This window comes from Vombatus ursinus, unplaced genomic scaffold (assembly GCF_900497805.2).
Source record: "Vombatus ursinus unplaced genomic scaffold, bare-nosed wombat genome assembly UNPS02014832.1, whole genome shotgun sequence".
NCBI lineage: Eukaryota > Metazoa > Chordata > Mammalia > Diprotodontia > Vombatidae > Vombatus > Vombatus ursinus.
In genome coordinates this window covers 44269706-44282355 of record NW_020954610.1, presented here as the reverse complement: position 1 = coordinate 44282355, position 12650 = coordinate 44269706, and the positions used below count along the sequence as shown (strand labels likewise).

Genomic DNA, 12650 nt, shown 5'->3' with positions numbered 1-12650 from the left:
ATATATATATATATATATATATATATATATATATATATATATATTGAATTTGAAATGTCAACATAAGACCTAATGGAGCTGTCCAGTAGATAGTATGATGTACTAGAAAAAACACTGGATTTAGAAGATTTGGGACTTGGGTTCAACTCCTGACCCTGTTCTATAACAATTATATGATTTTTATCAAATCACCTAGCCTGTCCAAGTCTTAGTTTCTTTATCTGTGTGTAAATGGATAAAACAATGCTAGTAGCTACCTACCTGACAAGGAGGTTGTAAAGAAGATGCTTTGAAAACCTTAATTGTGAGTTATTATAATAAATGTAGAGCTAAAACTCAATGGAGAGATTATTCAGATTTACAGATCTAATGGTCAGCAGCAAAGAGATACAACTGATGTATGCAAATGAGTGTGCTCACTAAGTGAGAGGGGACAGAGAGAGAAAAAAAAGGGTCAAGGACAGGGCCTTCATGAATACCTGTGTTTAGGGGGTGGGAAAAGGAAGATGAGATCAATGTCTCTATTAGGCAGTAAGAGAAGCAAAAGAGATTAGTATCACAGAAGCCAAAGAAGAAGAGAGTTAGATATGTTGATGCAGGAAAGTCAAGGAAGATGAGGAACAAGAAAAAGTCTTTGCATATGATGACTTAGAGATCATTTTAAAGAGACATCTTGCTACCATGGTGGGGATGGAAGCCCAATTGTAAGCATTTGAAAAATGAGTGTATAATGATAAAATGGAGGCAGCAAGTGAAGATGATGCTTTTTAAAAGCTTGATCATGAAAGAAAAGAGTAAATGTGAATGATGGCTTAAAGGGGCAAAAGAGTCAGTGGAAGGATTTTTTTTTTTTTAAATAGGAAGGCCAGAGTATCTTTGTAAGCAGAGGAAAAGTAGAGAGGGGAAAAATAAAGATTAGGGAAAGAGAAAATAAATGAAGCAAAAACCTGGAGGATACATGAGGAGAAGGATTCAAGGGTCCAAGTGAAGAAGTCAATCTCAACATGGAGGAGAATCTCATTCTCTCAGGCTAAAGGGAAAAAGGTGATACTGGGTAAAGATCTTGAGAGGTTTTCAAGAGGAGTAGGCAAGAGGGAATTAGTAACAGATGTCCTAGTCTTATCAGTAAAACAGGAGATAGAGTCATCTATAAATAGAGGGAGCATGGGGTAGAAATAGGGACTTGAGGAGAGATGAAAAGGTTTGAAACAACTGCCATGGAGAATGTAGTAATGAGTTACTCAGAGATGAATAGAAGAGCAGCAATGGAGCTTTGAGGATCAGGTTGAGGTCAGCTATCCAGATGGTATAAATAATTAAATAGCACCTGTGGAAATATGTGGGTGACAGTCTCAGGGAAACTCTTGGCCTCTGTTTTCTTGGCAAACCTAGTATTTTTTTCTTCCTCATATATCTGTATTCAAGTAGGTAACATGTAGCCTTAAACTGATGGAGAACATATAATACCAAATTATAACCTCAGGTTTTTAAAAAGAGAAACTATTAAAATATTTTCTACAGATAGATGTTGCTTCACACTCCCAAATCAAATAAAAATGCCTTCAAATTTTGATATAGTCAACTTTTCATAAGCATGCTGGCTTATCCTTTATTTAGCTTAAGATTTTTTTTGATTGTCATTAAAAGTCAATAGTATTCAAAACCTGTCAAGAAACCAAAGAGAGTAAAGATACAGAAAACAACATCAGTTAAGAGACTTTGAAAGAGCAGTTTCACTGCAGTGGCAGGTTTGAAAATCACATTAAGACATCAGATGTTTGTTTGTGGAAATGGTGGAGACAAATGTCTTTAAGAACAGGGAGACCTCAATATGTTTCCAGATAACAAGGAAGGAACCAGTAGGTTAAGAGAAGAACTGGAGATGAGCGTGAGAAAGAATGTCTGACAGGGTAAGCTCCCCAAGAAGACAACTCCTTTAACAATCTGATTACATAATTACTCAGCCACTTGAACCATACATTGACATGTTCTCTCATGTATCTGCAGTAACTTCCTTACCTTACTTGCCTGGTTTCTTCCCTTCTGCCTAGAAATCTGTTCAGGTATCATCAGTTCTAATTTTTTTAAATGTCATTTTTGACCTTTCAATCCAGTCAGTCAATATATTTATTAAGCACCTACTATGAGCCAAGCACTGTACTAAACACTAGGGATACAAGCAATGGTAAAAGACAGTCCCTGCTCTTGAAGAGCTCATAATCTAATGGGGAGGATACAACGTGAAAATAACTATGCTTTACAAACAACCTAGCTAACAGGATAAATTGGAAGTAATCAAAAGAACAAAAGCAGTAGAATTAAGAGGGATCAGGAAAGGTAGTATAGAAGCTGGGATTTTAGCTGGGACTTAAAGGAAGGCAGAAGACAGAAATGAAGGGGAAGAGGGTTCCATGCATAGAGTGGGACAGCCAGTAAAAATGCCAAGAGTTAAAAGATGGAGTATCATGTTTCAGATACAGCAAGGAAACCAGTGGCACTGGATCAAAGAGCATGTGGAGGTAGTGTAAGGCACAAGAAGACTGGAAGGGGGCAAGTTATGAAGGGCTTTGAACACCAGACGATTTCATGTTATTTCCTGCAGGTGATAAGGAGCCATTGGAGTTTATTGAGTAAAGGCGTAGTAACCAGGGCAGACTTGCACTTCAGGAAGATCACGTTGACAGATGAGTGGTAGATGCGCTCTAGTGGGCAGACCAACCAGCAGGCTATCTCCATAGTCCAGGCATAAAGTGATGAGAGCCATCCCCCACCTTGGCAGTGTCAGGGAAGAGAAGACATGCAAAAGATCTTGTGAAGTCAAAATTGACAGGATTTGGCAAAGATTTGATGGGGGTGAGAGAGTAAGGGGGCACATTGGTAGCACAGTGGATAGAGTGCCTGGCCTGGAGTCGAGGATAACACCTAGCTTGTGAGTCTAGAGGACTGGGAGGATGATGGTACCCTCAAAGTAATAAAGAAGTTTGGAAGGGGGAGGGCTGAGGGGTAAAGATAATAAGTTCAATTTTGGACATGTTGAGTTTAATACATCTACAAGACATCCAATTCGAGATATGCAATAGGCAGTTGGAGACGTAGGGCTGGATAAGTAGATTTAAGAATCATCGATACAGAGGTGATAATTGAATCCAAGTGAGCTGATGAGATCACCAAATGAAACCGTATAGAGGGAGAAGAGAAGAGGGTCCAGGACAGAACCTTGTTGGACACCCACTGTTAGAGGGTGCGACCTGGATGAAGATCCAGCAAATGAGACTGCAAGATAGTAGGAGGGGAATCAACAGAGTATTCCATCTCTTTCCTTGCTTTAACTGTTAAATTCCATTAAAAAGTTGTCTCTTCCTGATCCCTTCCCTTCTCATGACCCTCTCTCATTAATCTCTTACAGTAGCTTCTGGTCTTGCTGCTTGAATGAAAATGTTATTTTAAAGGTTACCAGTGACTTTCTGTGCTTTCTTCTATTAATTATTTCCTGTTTGTCCTGTATATAGCTAACTTTGTACACACTTGTTTACATGTTGTCTCCTTCATTAGATTGTAAGTTCCTTGAGGGCAGAGATTGTCTTTTGCCTCTTTTTTTTTTTATATATCTGCCATATTTAGCACAGTTCCTGGCACAAAGGGGGTGCTTAATAATTGTCTATTGATTAATCATTCTTCATCCTTCTGATGTAGGATCCTTCTTTTCAGCTGCCAAAGCTATTAACCTCACCTACATACTCTCTTATCCCTCATCCTCAGATCCTATACACTCTTGGTTTTACTCCTCATCTGTAATTCTTCTGTCCTTTTGCCAGTCTAGCCTTTTAATGTCAGTACTCACCAAAGCTCTATCCTTAGCCATTTTCTCTTCTCTCTTACGCTTTGTCCTTTGGCAATCTTATTTATTCTCATGGTTTTAATGACCATCTCTGTGCAGATAGGTCCTAAATCTGGGTTGGTCTTCCATCTTAGCCTCTTTCTTCTGAGTTCCAGAATCTCATCTCCACCTGCCTTCAAGAAATCTCCCACTGCATGTCCCATCTCAAACTTAACAAGTCCAGAACCAAGTTCACCATTCTCCCACCCTACCTTAAATCTGTTCCTCCTCCTTATTTCACTATTTCTGTCAGTATCACCATCACTCAACTGTTCTCTTATATTTTTCATTTCCCTTCATTTCTCAGGTCTGATAATCTTTCAGGTTATATTATTCCCATTTCCATAAAATTTCTCAACTCTATCTTTCCTTCTTCATCACTTCTGCCACCACCCTTCTTCTATAGGCCCATACTATCACTTGCCTGAACTAGTCTGCTTATAGAACTTTCACTCTCTCTACTTTCTCTTCCATCCTTCATGCTTCTTGGGTATTCATTTGGTCCTATCACTTCTATGTTAAAAAAAATCTCCAGTGATGCCCTATTGCCTAGCAAAAAATAAATTCAAACACCTCTTCCTGGCATTCAAGGTCCTCCAAGGCTTAGCAAGATTCTACCTTTCCAACCTTACTAAATATTAATTCCCACCACCACTACCACTCTACCTTAGGTCACACCAAACAACTGTCTATCCCCTATACGTACATTGCACTCTCACATCTCTGTGACCTTGTTCATTCTTTATCACGTGCCTGAAATGTTTTCCCATAATTTTTTTTTATTGAATTTCTACTCATTCTTTAAAGTTTAACCAAGAAGTCTTCCTTGATCCCTTGGTTGGTAACAATCTTGGTAAACAAAGCTTGGTGCTTTGTTCTGTAACACCCTACTGTATTTATCATGTAATATGGTATATGATAACTGTCTGTGTTGATTTTTTATCTTCCTATTAGACTATACGTCCCTTGAAGACATATAGTCTTGTATAAATATTCTTATCTCCTCCAACACCCAGCATGGTGCTTTGCACACAGTAGATGTTCAATAAATGTTTTTTTTTCAATTTCACACTAAATACTGAAATCACCTGTAAAACTGATGATACCCCAGGGTAAAAAGTGTTCTCTGAATGTCCTATTTTTCTAACTTACCCCTTCCAGAGTTTGTGAAATTAGTTTCCTTTGAAAGGTCTAAGTTTGGAGTCTAGCCCAGCCTCTACTGGACTATAGGCTATATTTGGAGTAAAAAATAGATCTGCCTGTCCACCAAGAAAATAAGTTTTAAAAAAAGGTAGTAATGTTAATAATTTTGAAAGCAAAGTTTGCTTTGAATAAGCCATAACATGAATGTTTGTGCACTTACATACAGTTATACTTGACAAAGTATCTCTTGGCTTCCAGTTTTATCATTTGTTTTCCTCAGGAGATGTGCCAAATGAAAAGCTCTCTCTTTGACCTTTTACAAAACTACTAATGGTTAAGAGATAGGCCATAAACAGCACTGTCTCTCTCTCTCTCTCTCTGGTGTCATGCTTTCATCTTTATTTCAGGTGTCTGGAAGGTTATGTGATGGCATCAGACACAGATATAATGACTTGTCAGAAAGATGGGCATTGGTCACCTGACAGTATTTCCTGTATTCCTAAGAAGTGCCCCCTACCAACAGATATGGACAAGCTACTTGTTCTTGGTCATGAGTTCAGTGTGAATAAGCAAGTTTCTCTATCATGCATAAAAGGATACACGTTGGGAGGAGTTAACACTTCAACATGTCAGGTAATACTCACTTTACTTCCGAAGAGCAAAGTGAATTGCTTATGCATACACTGACATGTAGCTAGTATTCTGTCTTCTAAAGGCTTCAAGATTTTATTTACTTAAATACTGTAACAAAATGTTCAAATCCAAAAGGTGATTACTTGAAATTTCAAGTGTTATCAGTGGCTCCTTAGTGCTTCCCAAGCAAAGCTCACCCTTCATGGATGGGCATTCCAGTTCCTTGTAATGTGGCACCTTTTTCTCATATTACTAACCTCTCTGCTCTCTATACTATGACCAAAGCTCCCTAAAAAAGCCCTGTCCTGGTTTATCTGGTACCTAGAATGCCCTCCCTTTTCCCTTGAATTTCTATATATTCTTTAAAACCCAACTCAAATGTCACGTTGCCCATAAAGTCTTCCCTGGTCCCCTGTGGATGGTCGTATTTCTCCCCATTAAACCTAACAAAAAACTTCGTTTTGCATCTCTCAAATGCACTTATCAAATAATGTACCTTATGTTAATCTGTTCTTATGTTTTATTTCCTTACTAGACTGTAATTACAATCATAGTTTACATTTATGTAGCACTTTGAGGTTTAAAAAATGTTTTTTATATCATTATCTTACTTAATCCTCACAACAACCTTGTGAGGAAGGTGTTATTATTATTCCTGGTTTGCAGATGAGGAAATTGAGACTTAGAAAGGTCACATGGCTTCCCGGCATCACAGGGTTAGGATGCATCAAAGGCAGGACTTGTATCAGGGTCTTCCTGTCTCTAAAGACCAGCCTTTTATCCACTATGCCATCCTCTTCTCACCTTGTACATAATAGGTACTTAATAAATATTTATTAAATTGAATTGAATTCTAAACCATACCATAATTTGAAACCTTACAAACAGGATCTTTCTTCCTTATGTGTAATGTACACATAAATAGGTAATCCTTATATTTAACTGTCCTGAAAGGTTTTGCATAGTAAGATTACCTTTGATTTTTATTTACACCAAACATCAAAGATTTCATTTACATAGGCTTCTGTTGTACTGAAGAACACAACCGTTAGTGCTTTATTTATAGAATCTTGAAGACTGACTTTTTTAAGTTAAAAATTAAATTCAAATTCAAAACACATTTGCAGAACATATATATGCATAGGGCATTGTACTGAGCTCTAGAGGATATAAGAAGATGAAATTAGACAAAGCCCCTGACTTTAAGGCGCTCACAGTCCAATAGGGGAAACATGATATGTACGTATCTCTAATACAAAGGAAACTATGATAAGTGCAAAGGAGAGGTCCAACAAAGTGCTATATGATATTTGAGGAGGGAGAGATCATGTCCAGCTGGGAAGTAATTAGGTAAAGTACCCATTCTATGTCCATCCTTGCCTGCCATCATCTTATCACTTCTATGTGTAATGTGTACGATGGTCCACATCTGTTGACATTTGCTTTTGTTATTTCTTTTTCACTTAGTTCGGTGGTACCTGGGATCCACCATTCTCTGATGATTCTTGCACTCCAGTTTCTTGTGGGAAACCTGAAACTCCAGAGCATGGGCTCGTGGTTGGCACAGAATACAGCTTCAAAAGCACAGTTATTTACCAGTGTAAGGCTGGCTATGAGTTAGAGGTAAGCCAAGAGGTATATTTGATTCTTTAAACTCCTCAGGTGGATGTTTTACTAATGTTGGTGTGGATGATCCTCATTATCTTTTATCCCAAGGAAGTTTATTCCTAACAGAAGCTTTTCCTATCTTAGGAAATAAGATCAGAATTCCCACTGAAGTCAATGAGGACTTCTTATAATGAGTAGAAATATTCAACCCCTAATTTTTACTTAACAAGGTTAAGTGACCTGCCCAGGGTCACATAACTAGTGTCTGAGGCCAGATTTGAACTCAGGAAGATGAGTCTTCCTGACTCCAGGTCCAGCCCTCTACCTACTGCACCAGCTAGCTGACAACAACAACAGCAACAACAATATGTTGAAAGGAACATTCTTCAGTTGGGCTTTCATCCTGATTAACAGGCAAAACTGAGGACAAAGAGAATTTAAAAGATTTTATTATAAGTATGTCAAGGTAGCAACATTTTGACTGGCTTATCCCTGGAAATCAGTAATAGCTTCAAGGTGGGGATGGTTTTTATTGGTAACTTTAAAATAATCCAGTTAGGTCCAACTCAGCAAAAGAGGTGGGGCCCTTGAATCTCAGCTCTTCCCCAAGGCAGCAAGAACATGACAGTTCGCAGGTAGGAGTACGTGACAAAGAGCAGATAATACAAAAACTTCAGACTTAGTGTCTCCTTTCCTACCAGAGTCTCCCCCAACACTAGCAGATAAGCAGGGCTGGGAACAAGGGGTAACTGAGTCAACATAACTTTCAACAAACATTTTCTGAAGCAGAAGTTCTTAACCTAGGGTTTGTAGACCAAAAAGGATCTGTGGACAGATTTTAGGGTGTCTATGAACTTGAATGGGGAAAAATCGCATCATTATTTTTCTATTCAACTCAATAAACAATTAGTTAAGTGCTTACCATGTGCCAGGCACTGTGCTAAGCACTGGGAATACAAATAAGAAAAAGATAGTCCCTGCCCTCAAGGAGCTTACAATCTAATAGAGCAAGATCACACACAAAAGGAAACTGAAAAGGGGGGTGAGGTGCCAGAGGGTAGTAGCACAGGGGTATGTTTTATGGAGTCAAAACTAAGTAGAGCTGATGATGGAAAAAGTAAAGTTTTGTGGAAAGGTAACTGTTTTCACTAACCTCCAGTTTTCTTTGTAATCCCATGTATTTTATTTTATACATTTAAAAACATTATTTGAGGAAGGGTCCACAGGCTTCAGAGGGGTCTATGACACAAAGAAAAGTCAAGAAACTCTATTCCAAAACTACTTGATAAGCAAGAGAATAGGAAAATAAAAGTGAAAACCTATGAACAACAACAAAGAGAATAGGGGCAGCTAGGTGGCACAGTGGATAGAGCACCAGCCAAACACTTGACACTTACCAGCTTTGTGACCCTGGGCAAGTCACTTAACCCCAATTGCCTAAAAAGGAAAAAAAAAATGTAAAAAAAGAGAATAAAATGGCATTTATCATCTTAATGAGAGGCAGTGTGGCATAGGCCAGGAAGGCTTGGGTTCAAGTTCCACCCATGACCCATACCCTATACTGGCTGTGTGACCCTGGACAAGTCACTTGACCTCTCAGTGCTCTAGATAGTTCTCTAAAACAGTTGCAGAGAAAGTAGCAGTTCCCTTTTGTTAGAAGGAGTCTCTTTGCCCAGAAGTTATAAAATCACCTGTCTAGTCCCTATCCTACTCTCCTAGGAATTTCAACTAATCAGCATTTATTAAGCCCCTACTATATGCCAAACATTATGTGGATTCAAAGACAACTATATGGGAGGAAAATGCCAAGAAGCAAGAAATAAAGAAATGAGGCCTGTGGGCACCCAAAATAGATCTCACAAAGCCATTCATTAAAGGTTGTGGCCATTTCTCACAGGAATACTCTTCCTTTCCTTGCTTAGAGTCTATTTACTCCTATTTTATGTTCAATTCTATCTCATTTAATTGTCTAGTTTGCCAGCCCACAATGGATTAAAGATAACAAACTATAAATTGGGGGCAGAGAGAGGACTAGTATGGGGGAGCATACTTTTAATAGTGTTGTACAGTGACTATTGAGGCATACATCTGCAGGATCTTCATAGACCTTGTCTCCTTCAATACTCTGTAGAAAATGGTTCCTAAATACACTCTCTTGGCTTGTGAAGCAAAGGTGAAGGTGAAGAAAGTTCCTGACACTGAATTTCACTTGTATGATTAATGTCTACATTTGGAAGCATTCCAGCGAAGGCTTCTTAAAGTCTTAATCTTACCCCTTATTCCTTATAAACAATTTTCATACCAATCCAATTATTGTAAGGTTTCAACCTCAAAACTGTTTCTACACATTTAAATGAGGCAGCTAGCTGGCACAGTGGGTAGAGCACCAGGCCTGGAGTCAGGAAGACCTGAGTTCAACTTTGACCTCAGACACTTACTATCTGGGTGACCCTGGGCAAGTCACTTAACCCTATTTGCCTCAGTTTCTTAACCCTGTTTGCCTCCATTTCCTCATCTGTAAAATGAGAAGGAAATGGCAAATCACTCCAATATCTTTGCCAAGAAACCCCCAAAGAATTGGACACAAATGAATGATACATTTAAATGGTATCTTTCTTCCTATAGCTCTATGGAATTTGTTTTCCTTTGCTTTTTAGTGACCTTCTGTTTTGCTTCACAGGGTGACCCTGAACGTATCTGCCAGGAAAACAAACAATGGAGTGGTGCTGTAGCTCTCTGCAAAAGTGAGTTTTGAAAATCACCTTCTGTCCTCAGATCTTGATCTCAAGTCATACTTTGGTCTGCTTTGGCACTTAGGAGGAAGGATGTGAATGCATCCCATGAGAAGCTCAGCTGCCATCATGTCTTTTATATAGCATGCAAACTTCAAAGATTTCTATCTTACATTTGATATTGTGAACTCTATTTACATAGCTCTTCCTTAGAATGCACAATAACTTTTATTATTATCATTATTATTATTATTATTTCAAATCCAATTGATAAATTCTGATGCTTTGTTCAAGGCCACAGAGTAAGTAAAATTCATCAGATATATAGTGATGATCAGTGTCAAGCAGGAAGAGAACTCAAGTTTTCTGCCATATCTTTTCTTTTTACTTTTAATATCAGTATTTTATGTGCCTTAATTATTTTCAGGTATACTTTGTCACAAAGATAAAATTCCCTACCTGATTTGTAAGGGCAGCTAGGTGGCACAGTGGATAGAGCTTGGGGCCTGGAGTCAAAAAGGCCTGAGTTCAAATCTGGCCTTAGACACTAGTTGTGTAACCCTGAGCAAGTCACTTAATGCTGTTTGCCTCAGTTTCCTCATCTGTAAAATGAGCTGGAGAAGGAAATGGCAAACCGCAATGGGCTTCCCGAGAGTTGGACATGACTAATCAACAAAACAACTTGATTTGTACCAAGTTGAAAATGTTGATGTTTCTTTAGCAGTCATAAATGAGCTTTCTTTCTCCACAATTGTAGTTCTAGTTCAGTCTGAAAATAATTGAGCTATTTATTTTGCCAGGCTGCAAAGCCTTTCTCATTCATTTAACAAATATGTATTAAATGCCCACTATGTGCCAGGCATAGAGAAACAAAAAACAAAAGTCCCTGCCCTCAAGGAGTTCTATTTTTAAACCTTTCCTCATGATTAGGGGTATCCTGGAGACCCCCAGACTCCATAGAAAATGATTCAGTGGTTCAGTCAGGGATAGGCATTCCTGTATGATGATGAAGTGGTCTATAGTTGTCATCAAGATGTCAAGCTTCAGGGCCCCAGTAAAAATGATCTGTCATCTCTTCCTTGCCTACGTGTGTGAGTAAATACAATTCTGAGTTAAGAAAAGAGTTTCACAAATGGAAATTGCAGGTTGCCCATGGAGATTTAGGTGGGGGTGTGAGGTAGGGATAGAAAAGGCTACTGGGAGAAGTTGGCACCTGAAAGGAAGCTGGAAGAAAGAGAAAGAATTTCAACAAGAGGATAGATGGGTATCTGGTGCAGGCAGAGGCAACATGGTACTAACATCCTAGAGTAAGGAGATAGCTACTTGACTAGGCCTTTAAACCCAAATCACTCTGGCTTTCTATAAATGGACAATAATAGCCCCCAGCCCAAGCCTCTATGGCTCATTGTTCAGTCTATGGTTCAGAGTTCAGTCTAAGAAAGACAGATTTAGGGTATATGCTTGTTTATTTTTCTCAAGCTGGAGGCATGCAAACAGAGTTGCAGTTGGGACTTTGGGGTTAGGCTGCACAGGTTATAAAGACAAAGAGAAACTGCAAAGCTGGGCAGGAATGGCTATATCATGGCCCAACCAGATATTGCCGCAGGGGGTGGAGGGACGTGATTTTTCCCTCAAAGGATTTATTTCACAGAAGTCACCAGGCACCCCAGGGTACCTGGAACAAGGAAGAGGGTCAGAATGAAAAGTCCCCAGGGTCCCAAAACTAGGATGCTTGTGTTGGTTCTGTCCATGAGAGCTGGTATTAACCAGCTTAAGTCAGTTCTGTGGCTGCCAGCATGGCAGAGGGAGTTCTGAGTTCAATAAGCAAACATTGCAAAACATCTCTGGTATGTCAAGTTCAAGGGATGCTTAGTCTGCCTCCTGATTGGCTGATTCTGATTCCCAGATCAGTCCAGCTTCCTCTGGATAGTAAGGGAGCTCAAGCAAATCAGAGTGGTTAGTAAAGACATTAACCATTCCATTTTCACAATGGCTTAGAATAAATGGAAATAGAAACCTTGAGGGTCTTCCCCTCCCAGATTGATATTTTTGTGATGATAAATTAGGCCATCTTTTGTCTCATTTCTAGCCTAGCCCTTAGTCATTGAATAGATGTTGCCTCAGACAAATTGAGGCCTGGGAAATGACCTTGATTTAGAAAGCCAAGATTATCCACTGCACCCTAGGCCATCCCCAGTCATCTTGCCTTTTGTCATGCCACAGGACTTTGATGACTCTGGAAGATAGAGTGAGGCTGATGACTCTTCCTCACTTAAATCCAATTCATATGCAAGTCAAGACATTACCCTCATGATGTCATTGGTGGGAGGAGGGGCATAACAAAAGATGGACAACAGCAGGATGAGATCAGGCAACAAGCAGTCTGGTATACTGCAAGGCTGAGTGAAAAAAAAGTGTTGCCCCTTCCTCAAAAACCCCTCCCATTTTCTAGCCACTGGGGGAAGATGCCTGGGGCCAAGGAGGCCACTTAAGAACCTCAAGAATTGGCCTCTGGACTGGCCGATGTCTTGGTGGTTTGGGAACCCATATTTGGTGATATGAGCTCAGCAGCACTGAAGAAGTCAGTGGTTGCAGTAAGAAGATGTGTTGGCTCAAGATTAGAGAATGAGAAGAAAAGTTCTGAGTGAGAATGTTTA

At 39.3% G+C, this 12650-nt stretch overlaps 1 protein-coding gene across 1 annotated transcript in view; it reads left to right on the top strand.

Annotated features, from left to right (window-relative positions):
- The window catches only part of SVEP1 (sushi, von Willebrand factor type A, EGF and pentraxin domain containing 1), a 318257-nt gene that overhangs the window by 255713 nt on the left and 49894 nt on the right, over positions 1-12650 (top strand). The window contains exons 39-41 of the mRNA XM_027839092.1: positions 5428-5653; positions 7121-7276; positions 9942-10005. Of these exons, the coding sequence (XP_027694893.1) occupies positions 5428-5653; positions 7121-7276; positions 9942-10005 (446 nt within the window). The remainder of the gene's footprint in view (positions 1-5427; positions 5654-7120; positions 7277-9941; positions 10006-12650) is intronic.